The sequence below is a fragment of the Cricetulus griseus genome, chromosome 2 (genome assembly GCF_003668045.3).
Source record: "Cricetulus griseus strain 17A/GY chromosome 2, alternate assembly CriGri-PICRH-1.0, whole genome shotgun sequence".
Lineage (NCBI taxonomy): Eukaryota > Metazoa > Chordata > Mammalia > Rodentia > Cricetidae > Cricetulus > Cricetulus griseus.
The window spans coordinates 81,993,968-82,018,150 of record NC_048595.1 but is presented as its reverse complement, the minus strand read 5'-3'; the positions used below and the strand labels follow the sequence as shown (position 1 = coordinate 82,018,150).

The 24,183-nt window shown below is 42.5% G+C and overlaps 1 protein-coding gene across 1 annotated transcript in view; it reads right to left on the bottom strand.

The window, feature by feature from the left end:
* The window catches only part of Tnfsf8 (TNF superfamily member 8), a 24,505-nt gene extending 4,514 nt beyond the window's left edge, over positions 1-19,991 (bottom strand). The window contains exons 1-2 of the mRNA XM_027400265.2: positions 19,782-19,991; positions 9,787-9,829 (exon numbers count right to left, since the gene is read on the bottom strand). Of these exons, the coding sequence (XP_027256066.1) occupies positions 9,787-9,829; positions 19,782-19,991 (253 nt within the window). The remainder of the gene's footprint in view (positions 1-9,786; positions 9,830-19,781) is intronic.
* Positions 19,992-24,183: the final 4,192 nt, after the last annotated feature.

Here is a 24,183-nt window from a genome sequence, read left to right as displayed (position 1 = left end):
GTGATATTTTAATGGATTGTGACTACATTACACTCCTTGTTATCCAGTCTCATCTTTGAGGTTATAGAACATCAACCAGAAGAAATCAGAGAGATGCAAATTTGGCTCTCATTGCTGGCAATCATTCTCTGATTTCTGTTATCTACAGCTCCTATAGGTGGCATTCATGACTTCTGGGGTTCTAACTCTACCTGATCTCTCTAGTCTCAGCCCATTCCATCCTTCATCTCCTTTTACTCTATGTCTTAATAGTAATCAGTGTCACCATCACTACCATCATCATAACAAATGTTGACTATTTTTGTGGTACTTTGTTGAACATGCTACAGCCATGATTTCATTTCACTTTCACAACTGCCCTGTGAGATACAGTTTACAGTTATTTCTATCATGTCTATAGGAAACCCTAGTCTTTAAAAGGTTAACTGGTTTTTTTCTCAGCCACACAGTTAGTTGCTGGTGAGGTGGAGATTAAAACTCAGCCAATGAGACTTTAATGCCCAAACAGATTTTTTTCCCTGTAGCTGTAGACTAGAGTTTTACAGCTTGCAGTTCCTCTAAACAACCACATGAATATGCTTCTACCTGAACACCTCCCATTCCTGACCCCAGGAACCCCTTCCTCCATCAAGTCAGTTGTCCTGGCAGAAACTTCTGTTTAGTCTCTCTTACTGATCAGCCATGAAGATGCTTCATAAGCATTTTCTGAATGAAGCTATTTAGTGCATCTCTCTTATTTCCCTCAGTAGGGGCTTACTCAGTACCTAGAGCACCAGTGTAGTGAGTAGGGATGCTTACCCCCCCCCCCAAGAACATTGTCCTCATTTTCACAAATTCTGTCAAAGTTAGATGGGAAAGTAGGACTCATGACCTTGATGAGAGCCAGGATATCACATAAAATACAGACCCTATCTCTCTTGTCCAAAGGCCCCTTTTGTATCAGGTGGCTTGCGGTGACATCTGCAAGAGCTGAACACCTACAAACAGATGGTGGTAGCGTACAAGCCTTGGCTTGCCTCTCACACATGCTGGCTTTTTTCTGCTGTTTTTCCCCTTTGGTCTTCATGTGTATAGTGGGGTAACCTCAGTTGTAATTCTGAGAAAACCAACGATGGAAAAAAGCAATCTTATTTTGAAGCATTTGCATTTCCTGAAGTCAAATGGCAGACATATTTTAGTTGTTCTTAAAGAGTCTATTAGATGGTTTCATGTTAAAACAGAAATGTGGGATTCTCCTTCTAAGAATGGCATTGCTAGAGCTGGTTCAAGGAGGGGGCTGTTTATTGAGAGAGTAGCACTGTTGAGCTTGAAGAAGACCCCAGAGGCAACATATGTGTTGTTTCACATCTGGATATGTTGACAGAGAAGAAGAGTAACAGATGCTTGGTGGGGCCCAAATATCAAGGATCTCAGTGATTTCTGAAGGATGAAAAAGTTCTCAGCCAATGGCTAACACTATGACCTCCTTTCTCCCACATGGTGAATGGTGATGGCAAGACCTACGCCAAAGACACCCAAGTTATAACCCAAGTCACAGAGATGGAAGCTTGAATATTTGGGCAGTCAGTGCTGATCAAGGAGTGGGTATGCTGCTTTGAAAGTCACAGGGTTCTTGTTATGACCTAGACAATATTGTGTGGGGTACAAGCCATGTAGCTCAAGTCTCATCAGCTTGTAAGTCTATTATAAGACATTATATGGTGGATATGAAGACTTCTAGAGGGGAACCCATGGAGTAGGAACCCTGAAGTAGTCCTAGAGCTTTAAGGATTGGGTGCCCAGATTGTGAACTCTATCTCCACTTTCTGTTTTCCCAATGAATATGAGCCTGAAGTACCTTAGTTTGAGAAATAGAATATGAACTATCTGGGGATGGAGGCTAAATTGATGTGTTGGATGTTGGGATTCTAGGAGTTTCTCTTTTAGATTTTAGTGTTCCTATCTATATGGAGAGCACTGTAGACTGAGATGTGGAAGTGTCTTTCTAGACGATTCTAGCATACTGGCCTGATGTATATCTGCACTGCCAGTACTGATGCGTGTGTGTGTATGTGTGGGGTTAGCTGGGGCCAGGAAGTCAGTCCTGGTTCCAACTTTTACTTTTATGTGTCTGCTGTTCTACCCCAGGTTGGAGACTATGTCTGCACATGTTCAGATTTTTTGAGACTCAGGGGCAGAGGAAAAACTTTTCATCTCAGTGGCAATCTAAGTTATGAGCATCCTGCTTCTGAAAGACTTTGTATGATTTTTGAAATATAAGCTGCCTTTAAGAGCCTCTCTACAAACTTGGCAAACACACCACTTCCATGTTCCCAATGTGGCCCCCATTGCAAGTTTGTCCTAGGTCACAGAGAAAGTTAGTGACAGAGACAGGACAAGAGTCTAAAACTCCAAATTCTCATTGAGCATCACAGCTTTCAGACTGTTGGAGTTGGTACTGTGTGTTTTGTTGACAAGCTGTGGCTCCTGGAAGAATGGTGGACTACTCTTTTACTTTGGAAAACTGGAGAGAAAGGTATGCCAGTGGTATTCCAGTGTCTTGTTTCCAAAAGAGGAGGGGAGAGAAAGGGGCAGGGATGAAGACTGCTGAAGGTGATTTAAAGGACCATGCATTAGACAGTAAGGATTGTGGCAAACTTAAAACTGGACCCCCCCTTGAGATTTTACAATTATGGATCCAGAGGGTCATGTGAATGGAGATTATGTATTTTATTTGTGGGAAGACTGAGCCCAAATATCTCACAGCAGGTAAAAGAGCAGCAGATTTGGGTTCAGAACAGTTTTCCTCACTTTTGGTGCTTCACTCTGTCACTAATTTTTGGTCTTTCAGTGGAGCAGTGTTAAATGAAGGAAGAAATGAGTCTGTAGTGGTTTCATACATGGCAACTGGAATCTCAGGGCTCAGCTGGAGGAAAGGGCTGGGAAAGCAGCCCCAGAGCCTTCCTGATCCTTCAGAGTGTGGCAGAATGTAAGAAGATAGCTTCAAGTCTATGTTCGGAACTGGGTTCAGTCAAAGGTTGGGGCAACTGGGCTTTCTCGTCAGATGACATGTTATCTAGTCAACTCGTGTGCTGCGGAACCTCTCCTGAAGGACCAGGCAGATGGTGCTTCTCAAAAAGCATGTGGTTTTACTGAAGGCTTTGGACTCATCATTTCCTCCCCAGGAACTTCAGCTACTGTACCAGCAAAGAGAGGATAGTAACAATCAACACATATGTGTAGCTGATGTGACACACGTCAAGATTACAGATGCCAAGTAACTGGCCCAGCACATGGCTATTGGAGATATTGCAACTGTGAGGTCCATTCTTTTCTTGACTCTTTTTCTTGTCTTGGCACAGCTCTGTGACACCACACAGCAGAGAGGATTGACTAATGAGATGCTCATTAAAATGAAACCCGTGGTATTACCTATCAGAGTCTGAACACAATTGTTTGAGGCTCTCTGATACTTTTAGGGAATGATGAAGACTTCCTGGGAATATTTTAATCTTTGAAGAAATAGAGGGCCTATATTTTAATTTCATCTCCTTTGGACAATACCCAGGAGAATCCCAACAGCAACATCTAGAGGAGTCTCTACTCTCAGCATCACTGGGGAACAAAGTGAACCCAAAACCTGGCGGGGTCTGGTTGGAGGGGAGAGTAGGAGACAGGAAATTTCACAGTCTTTCAAATATAAGCATTTGCTTGATGCCACCAGGCAAAGAACATTTAAAATGCAGACTATAAGGCCATTTGTAAAAGGAAAAATGGATGACTCTGGATTCACGACAGTATTTAGGACACCCCAGACAGACAGCATGGTTATTGTTGAACAAAGAGAAAACAATGCATAAAATAGGCTGAAATCAAGTTGGAATTCACATAAATCTTGTGAAGGTTTTTGGGAGCTGGAAGCCTTTGAGTCCTGATCTGTTGTGGTATGTAAGATGAATACATTTGTCTCGGAGTTCTTCTTTGGAGTTTGCATATATTAAAGGCAGGGTGAACTGGAATTGTTGGGGTGGTAAGCTCTTCTAACATTCTAAATAACCGTTACAATGCCCCATCTTATTTGTGATGAGGAAGTACAAAAGCGCCCTCAGAAAGCTAGGCTTTGGCTCTGACACAGGCATCTGAATCTCACCCTGGCTACTTACGAGCTGTATGTTTTAGCACAGGCATGCAGGCCTATTTGAACTGTTCTTTCTTCTTCAATGTGAAAATAATATATACCTCGACAGCTGGCCAGAGGATTAAGTGAAATAAGGCACACCACTGAGCCTTCTATATACCACACAAACAATAACAAATCGTTGGTTCCCTTCTCTGGCATGTGGCCTGGGCTATCTGGCTGGCAGAGATTCAAGACCACAGATGCTGTTTCTGGGGCTAAAACTGGATATAAAAAGGAAACAGTTTGAGGTCTAGGACTATCTGCTCTTCTCACTTCTCCTCTGCCTCTCCCTTCCCCCATTAAACTGTCTGGATAGTAGGGAAAGGTAACATAGCCTCTGGAGTTAGAGAATGACAAATTGTATCTGCCAATTCTAGTATTAAATCTCAGCCTTGCCATCTTTTTTGTTCTCTCCTTTGCCCTGCACCACCTCTTTCTCCTCCCCCCTCATTCTTTTTGGGTATGAGAATTAGGAATGGTGGAGCCCTAGATAGTCTTTCCAGAACCCCATTGCACTTCAGTCTGAAGAACTCACTTCCTGGGTATTTTTGGCAGAGAGATTTCTGACTCCTCTTAGCTCTGCCTTGAGAAAGAGAAAGTGGGTTTAAGAGTGGGTTTTATTGAGCGTGTTCAGAGCGAATGGAGGAACAAATAGGTTCTTTGTGGCCAGTGAAAAGCAATTTCCCACTGCTACCACCTGGCCCTACCACACTGAGGAAAGCATCCCACAACACTGCAAAGGAGAAAGGATAAAACAGAAACTAAAAGTAACAAGCTGGAGACTTAGGCATCCTGGATACAGCTCTGTCCCTCAGACAGAGGGCTCTACTTGTCTGTGGTTATTCTCTGGAGGGGAGGGGGCTTCGAGGAAAAGGCAGGCTGACACTTTGTGTCATCTCTCTGTCATTAGTGCTGCTTCCTTATGACACATGGTCATAGACGATCCGGGTCATTGGAGTACTGGGGAAAAACTAGTCTCCTTGGATGTTCAGTTTTCTTACCCTCTATTTCTTTATTATAGAGCCCACACATTCAGTCTCTTTTGATTCCTGTATTTTCCTTTTAGTTATAGAGGCAGAGGAGGGCAGCTTGCCAAAATGTGTACAAATTCAACATAATGAAATGGTTAGAGATTCTAGGATAGCTATTCAATTCATGGATTTTATATTCGAAGTTAATCCATTCATTCCATGTTTCAGCCATATGGTTCAGCCCTGAGACCAACTCTCAGAAGTAGGAAATTCAAGACTGTAGGAGGAAAACAGAGTTGCTTCAAGTTTCAAGATTGAACTACAAGAGTACCATGTTCCAGTCTAGTTCTTTGTCTTTGGGGTCCATTTTCAGCTAGAGGTAGAATTTAGGCCAGGTTGGATAGTGAGCAGAAGGGAGTCCCAAGAACCTGCCTTTAATGTCTAAGTTTCTTTAGGGCTTTTAGGACCTCTGGGTTCCATGAACCACATAGCATTTGCAGGGGAAAATACATATTTTTACTGACAGGGCACAGAATCAGCCCAGGTCACATGACCCCCTTAAACCTGCTCTAAAGTCGAAGTGGCCCCCTGTGTTCCAGAACTTAGAGATGAGTATGTTAGCCTTTGAGAAGTTCCTAGTGGCTGGATTAGCTCCTGCCTTACAAGACAGAGCCTCAGAAGTCTCTGCTACCAGCAAGGAGACATTGCATTTTACCTTGCTGCCATGCTAGCTTTTCTTTATGTCTCAAATCTTTCTGCAGGCATTGCTATACAAAGAAGCAAAGTTCTGTTGGGACTCCTGGGAAATCCAGGTGAAGGGGGCTGCAATCTGAGATTTGGACAAATAAACCCAGAGTGCAAGCAACTTGAGAGATTCAAAATTCTGTGGAAGCAGATCATTAGAAAAAAGAGGTGATGAGGAGATTCAGGAACCTTGGTATTGGAGGAGGTAGGGTCATTTTGTGGAACACAGGAGAGCAAGGTAGACCAGATGGATGCTCTGAGTTTCAGCCAAGCAGGAAAATGAAGGTATGTTTTTGGCATGAACATTTCATGTTCACGGTGGACTTCCTGTAGGAGGTAAGTTGCCTGTCTGCTAGAGGAGAGACTAAAACCCAGTGAGAAGAGTATGTGAAGGGTTTGCCTCCCAGTGCTTTTGCTTATCCACGAATCCAACTGAATTGCCAGAATGACCCAAAAGTCTCAAGCACAGTGCAGTGAGTGTGCGTTGGCAGTTGGCTGGGGCCTATTCTGGCCAGGAATGGCAAGTTTGTATTAGGACTCTTTACCAACACAGGCGTGGTTTTCTGTGGTTTCCTTGTAGCTAAGGATATCCTGTGCTGGGCTACTTCAGCATGTGTGCAGAGCCTGCGTCCCAGGCTCTGGTCACTGCTGGCTTCCTGGAGGTGGTAGATTTACAACAGCTGTCATGGATGTGGGCTCCCCATCCTTATAGCTTTGGTCCTTAGGGCAAACCTCATGCATCCCTAGAATTTTTGCTCAGGAATCTCTGGAAAGTAGGTCTGCCCTGCCTGGATGTCTTGTAATAATGTCCTCTTTTCCCCCACCTCCTTTCGTAGAAGACAATTGGCTTCTTGCTTAGACTTAAGATCAGCTTGTTGGTGAAAAAGGTTGTAGCTTAAGATTTTCTTCAGACAAGTGTCAGGCTGTTTCTTTCTATCTTTATATATATATAGGACAAGAGAATTCTAGTCTTGGGAAGTGTAGAAGAACTCTACTATTTATTTTGTTGGATTCAAACATTTCCACACTGTTGCCTTCCACATATATATGTGGAGGCATGAATTCGTGTGTGTGTGTGTGTGTGTGTGTGTGTGTGTGTGTGTGTGTGTGTATGTGTTTAGAGGCCAGAGGTCAACACTGGAAGTTTTCCTCAATTGCTGGCTGTCTTATTTTTTAAGACAAGGTCTATCACTGAACCTGGAGTTTTTCAGTTTGGCTAGACTGGCTGGCCAGGAGGTCCCAGAGATCTTCCTATCTCTACTTTCTCAATGCTGGATTATAGGTATATATATCTGCACCTTGCTTTTTCTGGGGGTGAAGGGATCTGATGTAGGCTTTCACACTGTGCAATTGGCACGTTACCTACTGACAATTCTGTTCATTGAACACTCTTCCCAGCCCCAAATTCAAATCCATTTAGAATATTTAGTAGTAATGTTTGGAGAGGAGAAAAGGTTTTCCTAAAGAGACCTAGACTGCTGTTGTGAGGACACAGGTTTTGCCCTCAGATGTTATTCTTTCTCCTTCACCCTGCTACAACATCCAAAGTTTGTGGAGCTAAGTCAAGTGTAGCTGTGCATTAAAAGTGGGAGTAGGCAGCACACAGCAGGATGCTATCTCCTCAGAGCTGAAGCACATTGTGTAGGGCTAACAGAGGGAGCATTGGATTCACACATTACCACACTGTTGTCTTCCACATAACCCCTGCTAGTCACTCTGACTTCTTGATCTCAGCAACTGCTCAACAAATAGGAATGTTAATGGGAATATGCCCTACCCCTCCTGCACTGCTAGCTCTTTGCCTGGTATTCAGACCAACCCAAAGGAAGCTGGGGTAAGGGAAGGGTATTGTCAGCATTGACAAACAGAATCTGTTTGTAGAAACACTAAACAGAAGCTATTATTTTGTTGTTAGTTTTTGTTCTGATGAGCCAGGTATGACGGGGACTCACAAATGGTCAAATCCACAGTTCCCCAAATTTGAGATATCATGAAAGAAAAAAAAATTCTTCCCCAAATGAAAATCTGGGGAGCAACACAGAGAAGACAAATTATTTTTTGCTTCTTATGATCATTAAATCAAAATAAGTGACAGAACAAACAATCTAGCATCTATCTATATTAATTTCTTACTGCAAAGGGAGGGTCATTTTCACCAAAATCAGGAGGGTGTGCATGCCAAAAAAAGAGTGTTTTCACCTTAAGTGTAACTGACTAGCCAGCAAGAGGACAACTTCCTTCGTTATTTCCTATTCCATATGGTCTAGTGCTAACTGTAATCCACTAGTTAGTGTGCATTTTTGTACTTGGCAGCTTATGATTGGAGTGTCCACAAACAGAAAAGAACAGCTCATCAGTTGATGTCCTGATGCCTAATCAAGACTATTTTTGTCACTGATACTATGTCCAGAGAAGGTGGCTACTGCTGCTCATCAAATGAAAACTTCCAAACTTAAGGAGAAATATCTAAGTGGAGGTAGTGGTAGGACAATGGAAGCATAGACCAGGAGAATCATGTTTAATCAATGCTGATTGTTCCTCGCAAAGCTCCATGCGAACATATGCAACAAGTTAGTAGGATGACTAACTATACTGCCTGCACCACAAGGGTCTACTAGTCTGGTCTATGGGCCAAATCCAACCACTGCTCATTCTGTAAATAAATTCTAGTGGGATGCAATCATGTATGCACATTTGTGTGCATTTGTGTGTTGTTTGGCTGTCCAAATCATGGCAAACTGCAGGATTGATTTCAGCCAAGATAAGAAGGCATGCAAAGCCTGGAAAATTTATAATCTGGATCTTTGTAGACAATGCCTGTGGCCTCTACCTTTACTGTGCTCCTTGATTACATAACTGGTTATCTATACAAGCATGGAAAATAAGACCGCATACTAGGGGCTAAGTGACTTGGACCAATATTGAGATATTGTTCATCAAGCTAAAGTTATTCATCTGTCTAAAAAAGTTCAGAAGGCCTGTCCATCCAGGGCTCCTCGCCTATGCTTTCTAAGTCTCTAGTAGGATGTCCTGAAGGAAAGATACTACAAGTGCAATGCTCTTGAAGAAAAGAGCTGTATCACTTGCTCCATGTCCTCTGGTCCCAAGAATGCCCAGAATCTCTATTCTGGTGTCCGTGAAGGTCTACCTAGGCTCTGAAAGTTGTGGGTGGGGCTTAGGCAGGAATTGATGTTTGGTATGTAAAGACACTGAATCAGAGTCAAGGACCTTTTGATTTAGCCCATATGATATTGAGCAAGACACTTTCTCTCTAAGTCTAATTTTTCATTCTCTGAGACATGACATCATTAGATAATCTTGAGTTTAATCTTCACTGTTAACTGAACTGTACATATGTCCCCTTAGGGACTAGTAGTGACAATATGTTAATCAATAGCTTCTATGACTGGTAATGTAGAGGCAATGAGTCTGTTTTCACAGATCTTCAACTTCGTTAGGTATTTTTGCTATTGCCAGTTTTTTGATGGTTACTGTATGCTGGTTGCTATGCCAAGCAATGATCAACTCGCCATGATTGGCTCCTCCAGAACCACAGTGAGGTAAGCACTGTGATTCACATATAAGGGATGTGTAACTGAAGGTTCCAACTTAGGATTTCCAGCTCTAAATGCAAGGTTGCCTTGTGTCCCTGCCAGGGTCCACATTATGGCTACACCAATGGTGAGTGTTGTTAGTGAGAGTGTTACAGGCAGGTGGGAGGTTTGTGTGGGTTAGCACAGTGATCAGGGGCTACACAGATGAGTCAGAAGCATCAGTTTACACCTATCAGCCCCCACCTTCATTCACCCCACCTTTGTTGAGGACAGTCATGGCATTTCTGGTTGATAACTGCACCTTGTGGTGTCATCTGCATGATTCACTATATATTCATTCTTAAATCTGAGATCTTACCTCCTTTAAGGGGAACCTTGTCGGTTGTTCTGGGAGTGGAGTCCTGTAAGGAAAGAGAAGAGCAGGGTCACCATCCACATTTCACAAACAAGAAACAGGACAAAATGCCTCATCCAGGGAACACAAGTTCATGCAACTCAGGACCACAGTTGGAACTTCCATCTCTAGGTCAAGAGCTTTCTTTCCCTGCTACTGTTTTTCCCCCTCTTACTTCAATGTAAGTGAATAAATGCATGTACTTTTTTTCTTTCCACATTTGGTTCATCTATAAGTGTTGTAAACATACATGAAGATGTCTTTCTACCTCCACTGTTGTTGGACATTGTGAATGAATTAGTGTTTATATTCCAAAGACTGTGATGATGTTGCAAATAAACTGGTTCTCTGACTGCATGGATTTATTGCAAGCTTATTCCCAGATATAATTATCAACTATTTATAAATGTGTAGCACAAACAAAAGTGTATTTGTTTATACATTCATATTATAGTACATATGATACTTTCTATAATAATCACAAATGTCTACACAGACTTTTATATAAATGAGTAAGAAGTTGATGGAAACATTGTCTGCTGAAGAGGAAATTATGCTGAGGGTCAGAGGGTATTAAAGAGTAAAGTGGTTACAGTGTACTTTGAAGGTGACCCACAGAGATGGAGGGGCACTGGTTTCCAACAGAGTCCTCAGAGACTGGCTGTCCAGTGTTCCTCACTTCTTTCCATATTATCCTATAAAGGCATGCAAGAGGATTTCCACAATGGAATGGAATGTCACATATTCCTTTTGACTAATAGGTCTAGTGCACTTAACTGAGATAATAATAAAGAGTAGAAAAGGGTGAGTGTTTGAATGGAAAAAGAAAGTTTCCTAACATCTACCAAAGCTGGATGTTGACATCTGACTCCATCTGACTTTCTTATGCTAGTGTTGATGACCATTTGAAGGTATCATTTTAATTCATATCCTCAAGAACCTTGTAATTCTCCTTCTATGGACACACTGTTATCTGAGAAGAATGTTTCTTTCTAGTCCAAGAGGTGGAGCCCAGCCTGAGAGGCCTTGGGAATACAAGCCTTGGTGTTACACTAATCTCAAGAAAGTTTATAAATTTGAGCCCCAGTTTTTCCAGGGAAGGGATGTGAAATTGTTTTGGAAGATCCTTTCACCCCTGCTTGTTTTCTGGTTGTGTTTTTTTTCCCCGAGAGTTCTTTACATGGGTAATAATGCTTTACATTTGTGATTGCATGGTTACCCACATGCTTCTTAGGAAAACCTGACATCACAAAATTCCCCTTTATGTTGCCTCTGTGAGACAACAGCCAGCACTTCACAATTTATTAAACAGCTGACTTAATGCCAAGCTTGACTTTCGATTAGCATGAAGTGCAAACACATGAAGAAAGCTATTTCCATTTAGATGAAGCCTCACATGACTGAATGCACCAAATGCCCTGTATCCACCTAGTTACTTAGAGAGAATAGAAGAGGGAACACCATCAGAGCCATCCTAGTGGCAGAAATGCTAGAGAATCATTCTTTCAGCTTTGGGTGATGTGTGGTGTTCACTGGGTCACTCATTGGAAGATATGCTATGGACCTGGTTCATCAAAACAGCCATTTAAGAACTACTAATAAAATGGAATCATAATGGTGAGTTGTGGCACAAGCTATGAAAAGATCAGAGTGCTTAAACACAGAATTTCTGGAGCTTTAATGCTGAGGATCTTGATCTGCAAATTCCTGTTCCACAGGTTTGGGGAGAGCTTGGCTTGCTATTATTTCTCACAGGCTCCCAAGTGATACTGATATTCCTGGCCTCCAGAACATCCTTGAGCATCTATAAGCAGTGTATCTAGGATGAGGACCAATTGTATGGGATAGGAGTTTGTTCACAGAAGGGAAGTCCTTCCTTTTGCCTGTTAACTGAGAGTTTTTTCTTTCTCTTTAGGCAGGGAGATACCAAACAACTGGCTGGGGGTGGGGTAATAGCTTCATCCTTTACTCATGGTCCAGGGAATTCAGGACAGAAGTGAGACTGTTCCTATGTTGAAGAACACAGGATCTCTATAGCTTCCTCTAGCTCCCTATAGTAGATGTGATGCCAGAGTCAAAGTGAAAGACAGGCTCAGACATCTTTCAGACTTTCAAGTTGGTTTTTAAGGAAGGATGCCAAGATACTCTAGTCAAGGGCCAATTATGGACTAAAATTCTTCATCGAACTTTCCACTGGCCAAGGACAGAGCAGTTCATTAGTCTCTCCTCCTTATTCTGCAAGCAGCCCTTGCATATGACGATGGAGAAGCAAAGCCTAAGGATAGGCTGACTGCTTACATTTATCAGACATGATGGTGACTGTTAAAATTTGTCAGAGATTGTTTAGACCCCAGGCACTATGCTGAGTGCTGTCTGTAAACTGTTTTAATAAACCTTGCCCAAGAATTTGAGACCTCGGTTGGGGGAAATGAGAACTACCCTGCTCAGTGACTTGGCTTTGAGTAAGGTAGGACACAGACTTGACCTAGATGCAAACAAATGGGTACCCCCAGGCTGTCATCTCGGCTCCATAGAGTAGCTCATGGAAAAAAAATACCATGGTTACCAACCCCTGATGCATTTCCTTAAACACACTTCCTTTTTTCTTTTAACTTCTGTGAACATCTGATGGACATTCCAACAGTACCAGAGTTCTTTCTACGTGATGGAAAGAATGATCTTAGTCTGTCCCCAAGTGAAATGACCCCCATTTCAATTATTAGCGTAGAAATGTTTCCTTTTCTACTTTAATTGCTGTTATTAGAGGGCCAATGATACCTACTCTGGGCTGCTGGAGTCATACCAAGATGTAAATTATTAGAAATTGTTTGGAAACAGTAGCTATTTGAGAGGGACTGCTTTGAGCCTTATAATGTGTTTAATTTGTCATAATTCCCTGAAGGTATACTTATTTTCAGAGCAGTGTTGTAGGGGGCATGGAATAAATGTTTGCAAATGCCCTTGGCTCCCAAATTTACTTTTCAAACAAAATCCTTGCTTACTGAAATGATCAAAGGCAATTAATATATATGGAATATTCTAGAAAGACTTCTGTAGCCTCTTCCTTTCTGGATTTCACTGTCTTCTAAGGTGGTCTCTGACTCACAGCACGTAGAGATCTCTTTTATCCTTAAGGTAAGATGATTAAATATTTAATGTAGGTTACTCTGGGAGTCAAATCTTTTCCAGGTCTTATGGTATTGGTCTTTACCTGGACACCAAGAATTGGGAATTGTCAAAGACACAGAGAAGTGACTGAAGTTTTACAAAAGATCCCACAGATGAGAAACGTGGTCATACTGGCTGGGAAGGTCAATGCTCTTCAGTATTGTCTCTCTAGATTACAGAAGACAAAACAGCAGATTGTCCTCTCGAAACCAAAGGGGAGACTGAATGACAGTCATCAAAGACCCACAGGGAAAGGATTTTTGTTGGGAACTCATGGTTTGACAAGTCTGAGATTTGGACCACAGTGGCTTAAACAGCATTTCTCTCACTTGCAAGGACTTACCATCCTGTAAGATATTCATGAAAATAGGGATTCTAATTCAGTGGGTCTGAGACAGGCTCTGGGTTCTAGTTAGTCTCCTGGCTATGTCAGCATGTCTGGGCCACAGGCTAATCTTTGAGCATCACTGGCTTCAAGACATAATGTAAGAGGCAAGCACGTTATTATGGCTGTGAAAGGTGACTGCAGGGAGTTGGAGTCAGATGTGAGACTAGGAAATCTTCCTGCTCTGAAGATGGAGTTGGTACTTTGCCCTCTTGGCTTCATCTATCAGTGTGTTTTGTCATCTAGTCCCACTTCCTGCTTTGTCTTTGTCTGTGCTGGAAGATGACCATTGTTCACACCACAGTCACTCTCACAATTCAGTTTGTCTTCTTCTGAGCCATGCCTCAACTCTTTGTCTGGCTTGCTGGGTCCCATCTCCACCTGCTTCTATCCTGATAATGGAGAGCTCATCCTTATAGAACATAGTGAGTGAGTGGAAGGAATGACAGCATCTAATAATCTTCCAGCATCAATCCTCAGTATGGTAAAGGTTTCAGATAAGGATCATCAAGAAATGCCAAACTGCTGAGTAGAAGACATTCACATCTTTAGAATGTTACCCCATAGAATAGGTATTCACGAGAAAGACTATTTCACAAGCCAGACTGTTGCTAGCTGTCCCCTTAATGAAGTGACTAAACATATATCCATATATAACCAGACATATATTCCTAACTATGCTGTAATAACGCAAAGAATGGGTAAACCTCAGGCAGACCCAGAATGCAAAATGTTCTACTGCAGAATTGGCCTACCTCTTGTAGAATAGTCAGTGCCACAAAGTCAACACTTAAGGGTGAGTATAGTGGTTAGCTCAGGGATTTTCAGATTTTACTGTTTTTACAGATGTTCTGGGAAGATTATTAAAATGCAGATTTGACTCAGTAGCTCTGAGATGGGGCTAGGAAGTCTTAATTTCTCCCCACCCACCCCGTGTGTGTGTATGTGTGTGTGTGTGTGAGTGTGTGTGTGTGTGTGTGTGTGTGTGTGTGTGTGTGTGTGCATTATGTGTGCGGGTATGTGTGCCTGTGCATATTCATGGTTCTTTGAGTGTGTATGTATATAGCAATGATGTACTGTGGTGGTCAAAGAACAGCCACAGGTATCAGTTCTTAGCTTTTGCCATATTTGTCTCTTTGTTGGTCACTACTGTGTTTACTTTGAACCAATTAACTGAGAAGCTAGTGATTCTTCTGTGTCTATCTTCTATCTTGTTCTAGGAGCAATGGATTTATGGCTGTGCACCCAGATTTTGCACATTCAAGTTTAGGTCATCATGTTTGGTAGCAAAGGATTTAACCACTGAGCCATCTTTCAAGGCAAGTGTGAATTTCTAATAATCTCTCAGGACAATTATTTATTGGTTTGCTTGTTTGTTTTCCTGTGGTATTGGAGATTGAACCCAAGCCTTGCCTTTACTAGGCAAGCACCCTAGCACTGAACCACATCCCTAAGCCTTTAAAAATTTTTATTTTGAGCCACAGTCTCATTAAGTTTCCCAGGAAGGTTTGGAAGATGTGATCTTCTTGCCTTCGCTTTGAGAATAGCTAGGATCACAAGCATGTGATGCACAACCAGGTAGGGCTACCCATTAAATCACAATGGTTAGATTAAATCATAAGTAGTTATCACATATAAGGCAGTATGTGAGCTTAGTTTGGATTAGACCCCCAAATAGTAACAAACAAAACAGTCACAGAAGACATGGGGGAATGAAACGTGGACTGTACTTGATTGTGTATTATTAGGGATTATTGCTGAGTTAACATGAAATTTCTTGGTTATGGTGATAGTATTATAGTGGATAAAGATGTATAATAGAACATGGATGAGTAAAGCCACACTGCCTACAACTTGCTTTCATACACATACAGAGGCAGCATGAATGTTGTAGATATTTGATCACTTTTGGTGGAAGGCTATGTGGGTTTTTATCATTCAATTTTTAAACATTTACCAAAGACAATTTCTAAATTTTCTCAGGTTCAGCTTACACTGTAGTTACTGCACAAAACCCTCCTTATCCTAAGCACAGTCCAGCCACTTTTTGTTTGCTCTGGAGCATTCTACCTGAAGCTCCAGTTCATTAGCTTCATTTTCTCAAGTAAGGAGAGTTCCCTGAATTCACATGACTCTTCCCTTCAAAGCCCTGCTTAGGGCTTGATCCTTAGAAAAATTTTCAGCTATCAGGAAAAGCTTAATTAATTAATTACACTACACAAATTCTTAAATAGAATGAAAGCCAGATGCAGGGAGTCCCTTAAGAAGACGGAAATGTCCTGGGGCATTTCAATTCTGAGTTTGTAAAACAAGCTGCCTCCCGAACAGCCGCAATCATATACTACTTTTTACCAACAATCGCCTTGCTAAAGTTTGTGCTCTACTTCACTCTTGACCCAGAACCCTAAGAGAAAGGTAGACTTAGCTGCTTTCCCTTTCTGGAAATGGTATACAGTATGTGAAAATCAAACAGCCTGAGGCCTTGCTATACCACTCTGGACTGTGTGTGTTCTTGCCTTAGCCTGGGTAAGCCCAACCTCCTGGTTTAGGAAGCAAAGGTTGAGGATCCAGAGTCTTTATTAAAATTCAAACATCTATCTGTAAAGTGAATGGGAGCTGGGAAACCAGCATGGGACCCCCTGAATGTGGGTGTCAGTGAGGAGACCTTGGAAATTTATGGGGCCTCTTGTAGTGGATCAGTACTTATCCCTAGCATAGGAATGGACTTTGGGAGCCCATACCATATGGAGGGATACTCCCTGAGCCTAGACACACAGGGTGGGCCTAGGCCCTATCCCAAAGTATATAGCAGACTTTGAAGACTTCCTATGGAAGGCCTCACCCTCCCTGGGGAGCAGAAAGGGTATGGGATAGGTAGGGTATTAGTGGGGTGAGAGGAGGGGAGAGAGAGGGACCTGGGATTGACATGTAAAATAATTTTCTTTCTAATATAAAATAATATACAGTCTTAATAAACAAGAAAAAATAAAGTGACTGGGAAGCCAGTGCCATCATGGATTCCTCTTTTCCAGGGGGAGATAAAAGAAACTCTATTGTGCTTTTGCCCTTTGCTTTGCTCTGTGTGTTGACAGTTCATCCTGACTGTGGTATTTCCCACACTATGGGAAAAGTGTCCATACACTTGAATTACTCTTTCTTTCTTTCTTTCTTTCTTTCTTTCTTTCTTTCTTTCTTTCTTTCTTTCTTCCTTCCTTCCTTCCTTCCTTCCTTCCTTCCTTCCCATAGTGATGTAAAGAGACATGCTTTTGATGGTAGACTTTTCCTTCTCTGTGCAGGCTGATAGACAACATTTATTCAAGTAAAAAAAATATACATTCTATTCCAGTTTCTGGGGCTTGAGTTACATATATCAGTTTGTAGAAATGAACAAAGGGAAAAATGTCCTAGAGGGAAATGTAACAGCCTCCTACAAGGCACAGATAAATCCTGGAGCATCTGTACACCAGAATAAGAGATGACTCTACAGTGGCAGAGAGTAGGCTTCTACATACAGACATGGGATGATCTCTAAGATACACCACCAACTGAAGAGAATGGAGCTGATAATGACATGTGTGCTATGTATTTGTAGATATACAGATTTATGTAAGAGCATGCAGGAATTTGCTCATGGCAGCCATCTCAGCAAAGACAGGCTGCTGCTAGGATGACAAGGTGTGAGAACTGTTTAGTTTCTTTCCCCTTCTTTGTTGGTTAGTTTCCCAAGCAATGTAAATATATTTCATAACAAATGGTTTTCTGTTAAATGTAAGTAAGCATATAAATTTTTCAGGAGGCTTCAAAGATATTATGGGAAAGCTATACAAACAGTACAAGGGCAGGAACTTTGCTACAGGTTGGAGTTGCATAAAACTATATACACATTGTCTATAGCAGTGTCCTGTACAAAGCAGATACTCAATAAATGCTAAGTAAGATTCATGTCTCCATTTCTTTTTTGTCTTTCCTATGGAGTTTTCACTTGGAGTTATTTGGTTCTCTAGCCAAGTCTCAAAGATGACATCATTAACTGCTATTTCTCCATCTCTTTTCTCAGACTCTGCCATTTTCCAGATGGAGCTCTTTCCTCTCACCTCCTTCACTCCTTGAAAATTATTTCTATTTCCCACTTTGACCAGACAGTCTAGTTTTCTGTGATATTTTTCTTCAGTTTGCTGGAGAAACACTCCTTCATTGATGGTCTCAAGGTGGTCCTATGTATGTCAGTAAAGTGACTCGACTCCCACAGTTCCTCCACTCAGTCCCAGTGGTACACAGAGAATGCTATCTGGCCATCTCCCATTCCATGTTGAATACTATGATATGAGTCTGATCTCCTTGGACCCTCTCTTTGGTTTCTTTGAAATCCCCCATGAGCCTCTTCAATTGCCAAGTCCACCTGTTTCCAACAGTCCCCATCCTTCTTCCTATTGTATATATCCCTGATAACCCTGCCTGAGGGGATTCACATTTCCCTAGTTCTCACCAGAGTTAATGCCTGAGAATTACTAGAAATGATATGTGCAAAGCATTCAGTTTTCTATATCACGACTATTAAGATGGAAAGCCCTAGTCTGTGAGCAAGTACTTGAAATTCATGGAATCAGAGCATACCAAAGCATAGACTCAGACTGTGAGGTGCATCGCTCCAGACCAGGCATGGAGGCAAGTCAAATAGATGTAGCAGAGGATCAGTCCCTAAGAGAAGAGTGGGAACCAAGGCTCTCCACTCTTCTGCCAGCATCAGTGCAAGCTAAGGGCACAACATTCTCACAGAACAATCAAAAGGAGCCAAGCAGTCCCCACTGTACCACTTGCTCAGGGCGGTTGGCTTCAAGCCCTGTCCCTTGCCTGGGCTTCATTTTCTGCACGTGCAGAGATGGGGCAGTAAAAGACCCGACTAGCTTTCATAGTAGGGATCATTTCAACAACTGACTGGAATTGCATGATGACTCTTGTAGAGTTCTCTCTGGTTCTGCTCAGCACCGTCATCGCCCCTCTCTCTCCATCTCAGTTTCTCCTCCACAACCAGCAGTTCGACCTCTATCCTTCAACTGAAGAATTTCTTAAGGCCCATGCCAATCTATCTTATCTGGCCATTGCTATTAAACAACACATTTCTGGCATACTGCAAATCACAGTAACAGAAAGTGGGGAATGTGTACAGAAGAAACGGAGCCCAAAGTTTTGTCTAGGAGAGTCATTTTCAGGAGATGCAGATGAGCCCATTAAATAATGAGTCTCACCAGCTCTGACAGCCAAATCAAGTGTGAATAAGTACCTTCCTACACTCTCAGGGGAGAAGGAACTTCAAAGCTTCTTTTAAATGTCAACACTCGATGACACTTGTAAGGCCCTAGCCCTCTCTCAACAGCTAGTCAATTGCAGAGCCTGTGGTCCAAGACAAAGAAGGAAAGCCAGAAAAAAATCTGGGAGATCATAATGTGAGGAGTGAGAATTATGAAATAATAACAGATGCATTCACATTTGGCCAGGGTGCGGATGCAATTCATACAGTACCCAAATCAAGATGACTGGATCTCACCCCAAGCCTGTGAGTCATGCGTGCTGACGGCACAGTACTTTCTAGATGGTGTGTAACAGTTGGTACTCTCTCAATGATAATTTTCTGCATTTTGGTTTTCTCCTTCAACTCTTTTTTCTTATCACCATCCCATTTCAAAGTAAATCTCCCAAGACAGTGTGGCCCTGAATGTTGTGTGTGCATCTCAGAGGGTACAGGTGAAAAAAAAAAAAACATTGCTGTGCTCTGTTCCTTGGAGCTATTTCTTTCAACACCCTGGGCTCTTCAAAGCTAGTGGCTCGTGAGGAAGCTTTCGATTTCTTTTGTGGGTTTTAACACTGAAATACCCAGAGCTCTGGGGAGGGAACTTTGGCGTCTCTTGCTTTGTTTATTTTCTATACCACAGTCTCTAAAACTTATAGCCTTGCTAAAAACAAGCAACAAACAAAACCAACAGCAGTAAGAGAGGCCTTGGAATTCTTGGGAGCATGGACTGTGGACATAACTGTAGATCTAGGCTGAGAGCCTTACAGAGATGATTTCTCTCTCCCTACTGTGAGGATCTGCCTCAGCTGGGCTTAAATCATCATTTCTCAAGGCCAGTAGTTCCTCTCTGCTCATTTGGCTCAAGAACATCTGGAAATTTTTGAGCTCATGTCCAGTTACATTCCTCTACAACAATTATAAATTAGTGCAGTTAGTTCATCTCTATTTCTCTCTTACAGTTCTCTGTTATGACATCGGTATATATGCATAGTTGTATTTATTTGCAGTTTTTACTCCCCCCCCCAATTTATCTATTCATTAGCTCCCAGAGCTGTTCCTCTAGGGGACACAGATTATAAATAAGAAAAGAGAAGCAAAGAAAAGTCGTTTACTCACCTTCTTCTGCACTACCAGGACCAGGATGATCGCCATTGCCACAACGAGGCACACCAGGGCGGTGGTGCTGAGGTAGAAGTAGCTGTGGCTTGTTGTTCTCCAGGGCCTCGTGCTTCTCCAGGGGCTGGCCACCGAGTCGGGTGGTATCTGCATGTCTGGGTCAGGGAAAGGGGCCCCGTGGCTGCTTGTTTGCTGCAGCCCTGGCTCCATGCTTTATATAGTCTGCCCCACATCACACCTTATCTCCTCTCATCTGATTTGATTCTGCCCTCAGCTCTGTTCCAAGAAGGATTTTCCCCCTGCATCCTGGATCATGTGACTTGGAAAAAAGCCTTCACCAGTTGCCGGATGGAGAAACTCTTCTCTGGGGGCGTGAAGCAAAGGGTGCCTGCAAGGGTGGGGGAGAGGTTCATTTTTCATCGCCCGGGATTAATTTGAGTGCAGAGAAATTGTAGCGAGAGTTGATGGCTGATGTCAGAGGGCGGTAGGAAGGAGATAGTTCCGCATGTGTGTGCACCAACCACTTCTGTTTCCTTTAGGCTCAGTCACAGAATGCCTTCCCGCTGGGACCCTGCACACTTAATTCTCCAGACTGATGGCACAGAAAAGCTTCCAGATTAGTCTCTTTGCTGGGTCCCTGGGAGACTACAATCTTTTGTCTGCAGTACAATGACTGCTGGGGTTGTCTGATAGTCAAGGCCTGCTGCAAACTTGGAAAAGCACCCTTTCTTGGGAAAGAAGAGCCCACAGTGTGGACATTCTCCTACCTGGTGACAAGCTGTGACTGTAGGAAATTTGAGGATGGTTTCAAAGATATGGTGAGAGAACAGGAATTTGGAAACAATTTACTTTTGAATTAAAGCTCCTAAAACTCTTGCTGTATGGTTTTGGGATCTGTTATAATTGCTGACGAAGCTGGCTTACTATAACGTTCATGTAAGAGGAAGAAATTGGTGAGAGGTCAGGACGGAGAGGCTGAAGGTATGGGCTGTGTGTGCATGTGTCAGGTGCCTGTGGGGTGTGTCAGGGTGCCAATAGTGCTCCATGTATTTGTGATAAGCTCCTGCATGAATGTTACTAGAATTCAACATTCTGGTTCAGGCACAGTCTTAGGAAGTTAGTGTAGTGGCTGACTTCACACTCATCACCACAGGCAGGTAACATTTCTTCTTTATAGAATGGAAAACAGAGGCCCAACAAGCATGAAAACTTTCTTCTTTAAACCTTGCCTTGCTAATCTATTGGAAGAACTTACTGCATGCAAACCAGCATGGCCTCAAAACTCTGCAGGGGTCTTCCCTTACAGGCAGAAAACCTCATGTCCCATGTTAGCCTTGAATAGTTCACCAGAGCCCTTGTTTTAACCCCCTCTGCCTTACAGTCATTGAGAAGATCAAACAAAATGATGTAACAGTGCTTCCTGAATGGGAATTAGCTTGGCAGCTGCTGTTGAACAATTCCTGTTAAACAGCCCAAGCTGCCCTCTGGGCCATGTCTGGAATTTAGTATAATAAATAGAGTCCCTGGGACACAGAGCTGGATCACATTTGTGGATATGAGCAGTCTTCATTTCAGAATACCTCTAAAAGCACTTATCACTGTTTCATAGTTGCCTCCAGATGTGGCCTTCAGAAACCTCATTTTCTTTTTCCCTGGGTGTTGACAGCATCCTTCCCTTTTGGTTGTAGTCTACCTCTGTGAGCTATGGGAGATACCAGAAACCTCAAAGAAATGCCATGCCCAACGCCAACCTCAGGATATTCTCCTTTCTGGCTCTGTGTATCTCTCATTGAGGCAGCTTAGACTTAGAAGATGGTCTACAGACCTTATCTGGTGATTTCATAAAATCAAAATCCATGGAGGTGGGAGAGTCAGTGAGGGATGAACTTATGAATAGCTTTCTTGGCAGGCAGTATCTCCATTTGACTGTCAAGGAAGCTGAACTCCCTTGGTCCCAAACTGAGCTTGGGTTTGGAAGACATAGGTGTCTACATAGTTTGCCTGATTTATATAGAGTGAGGTAAACTAGTAGTTTTGGGGGTGCGCTTGGTTGACTGGGGGAGAAGGCCTTGTCCTTTGCTGGGTACGGACAAGGAGTGGGTGGCAATCTGCCCAGAGCTGCTGAGAACTGGCTGCTCACTTGGCCCTCTCTATTTAGTCCCTTTGATCAAAATGGAAAACTTCTGATTGCTGAATGGAAGCTGTGGGTGTTGAAAAATAAAAAGGCTTTGCTTAAAGTTCAGGTCTTCCTGAAGGCCCGTGGGGTTGAGGAGGCAGTGGAAAAAAATGTTTGTCTTATACTTACAGTTTTGCATACTGTACAATGTCCTGGGAGGGAAGGCTGACAAGGGGAAAAATCACCCTTTGTTCTTAGAAGCTTCTGAACAGTTGAGATTTTCAGATCAGTCGCTAACAGTTTGTGGGCCAAATTTCACTTCTTTTGCTGTTGCACTCCTCTGCTCATGAAATTTCAATGGCTCCCTATTCCCTACTCCCATTGTTCTCAACTACTTTATTCTTCCCACTCTTATAGAATTTGGTTCAGCCACTTAGTAGTCAATTCCCTGTGCCAACAGGCTCCTTTCTATTTCTACTTAAGCCACATGATATGCAAATGGAAGGATCCTACAGAGTTCCTTATTGAGTGATTTTCAAATCCTTCTTGGAAATAAAACTGCAGAGGAGATGTAAAATGGAAAATGAAATAATAATAATAAAAAAAAGCAGAACTTGCTGGCCGGAGCAGAGGAGGGCCAGGCAGAAAAGCTGATCCTAGCTGATTGCTTGTTTTATCAGACCCAGAGTCATTACAAGATAAACAAAATATGGAGCACTGTGATTGTTTAGTGCAAAGAAGGAAATGGACACACTGAAATGAAGTGACTTGAAGGGTTGGGAGTTTGCTTAGTGATCAAGCGTGAGGACCCAAGTTTGCTCTCCAAAACCTACATATAAAAGCCGGCCACAGTGGCAATTTGTTTATAATCCCAGTGTTGGTGAGACAAAGACAGGTAGATTGGTATTTGCTGACCAGTCAACCCAGCCAGCCTAATCAGTGAGTTTAAGGCTACTGAGGGGTCCCATCTCAAAAACCAGTGGTTCTTGAGGAATGAACCTGGAAGTTGACAGGTAGCCTCTGTTGTGCACACACACACACACACACACACACACACACACACACACACACACACACACACACACCTGCACATGCACTTGTACCCCTCACATGAACATGCATACCACACACATCTTTTTCTTGAAATGGAGTGACTTGGTCCACATGGGGAGGAATAGAAACAGGCTTCTTTCCCCCTCTATTTGTTCTCCAGCTGTCTCTGCTGAAACTATGCTGGGGCACATTCAGGCTTCCTTGAATGTTTTTCTCACCTTCTCTGTCTCTGCCTTTCTAGTCTGTCTGAACTCTGGCCATCTGGCTTCATCTTCTCAGGTAAAACCTGCCTCCATCTCAGTAGCCCACCAACCCAGTCTCTATATACTCAAGTCAAGGCTATGTAACCTAATTATTTAATTACCCGCCTGGCTCTACTTATTTACAAGTACGTGAACATGTATAAATTTTGCCTACCTTATGAGATGATAGAGTCTCAAATCCACTATGTACATTCTTCCTCTCTATCTGCATGATTTAGAGATGGGCCTGTGAATGGTCAACCCTCAATCAATGATTGTCTTGACATGGTGTTTATGAAACAAGGAAGTTCCAGAAGGTTGAGTATACAAAAGAATTATGTGATGACATTTCTGCCTCTCTTGCTTTTAAAACCAATTTCTATGTCCCCATCTTCCTTACTTACCTGCCTAGCACCACTTCCATTCTAAAATGCCCTAGGGAGATTGTCCATTGGTGTCCTTGTGGTGTATTGGTAGTTGCTAAGATGTGATTCCAGTACTTGACACTGCGTTAAACCAAGGTAATCTCTTATCCTTTGATGAGTAAACCTCATTTTGAAAAAAGTAGGAAGGACAAAGCTGTAACTTCCACACCTTTCATTGCTTCTTAGTATTATTGGCTTTGGGAACTCCATCATACAAAGTAGGAGCACTTCAGTGGTGTTCTCTAGCTCAGCACTATCAGCATCAGCATCACTAGAAGAGTGAAGTTTAAAACCTTCAGGAGCTATTGAAACAGATGCTCCAGTTGGCATCAAGGAAGCCATATTTGGGAAAGCACCTCAAAGTATCCTGGGAGCATTTGACTAACAGTGGTATAATTAATAAGAAAGAACCTCTAAGGTAAGCTTTGGGCAGGTATACTACTATTCTACAATGTAGCTGTGAAAAGTGAAGAGGAATAAAGTTAGTTTACAGAGTTGTGTGGTTGGGAAGTGCTGGTTTGAGGACTGTTTTTCAGGTTTCTTTGTGATCCATCTATTTAATCTCA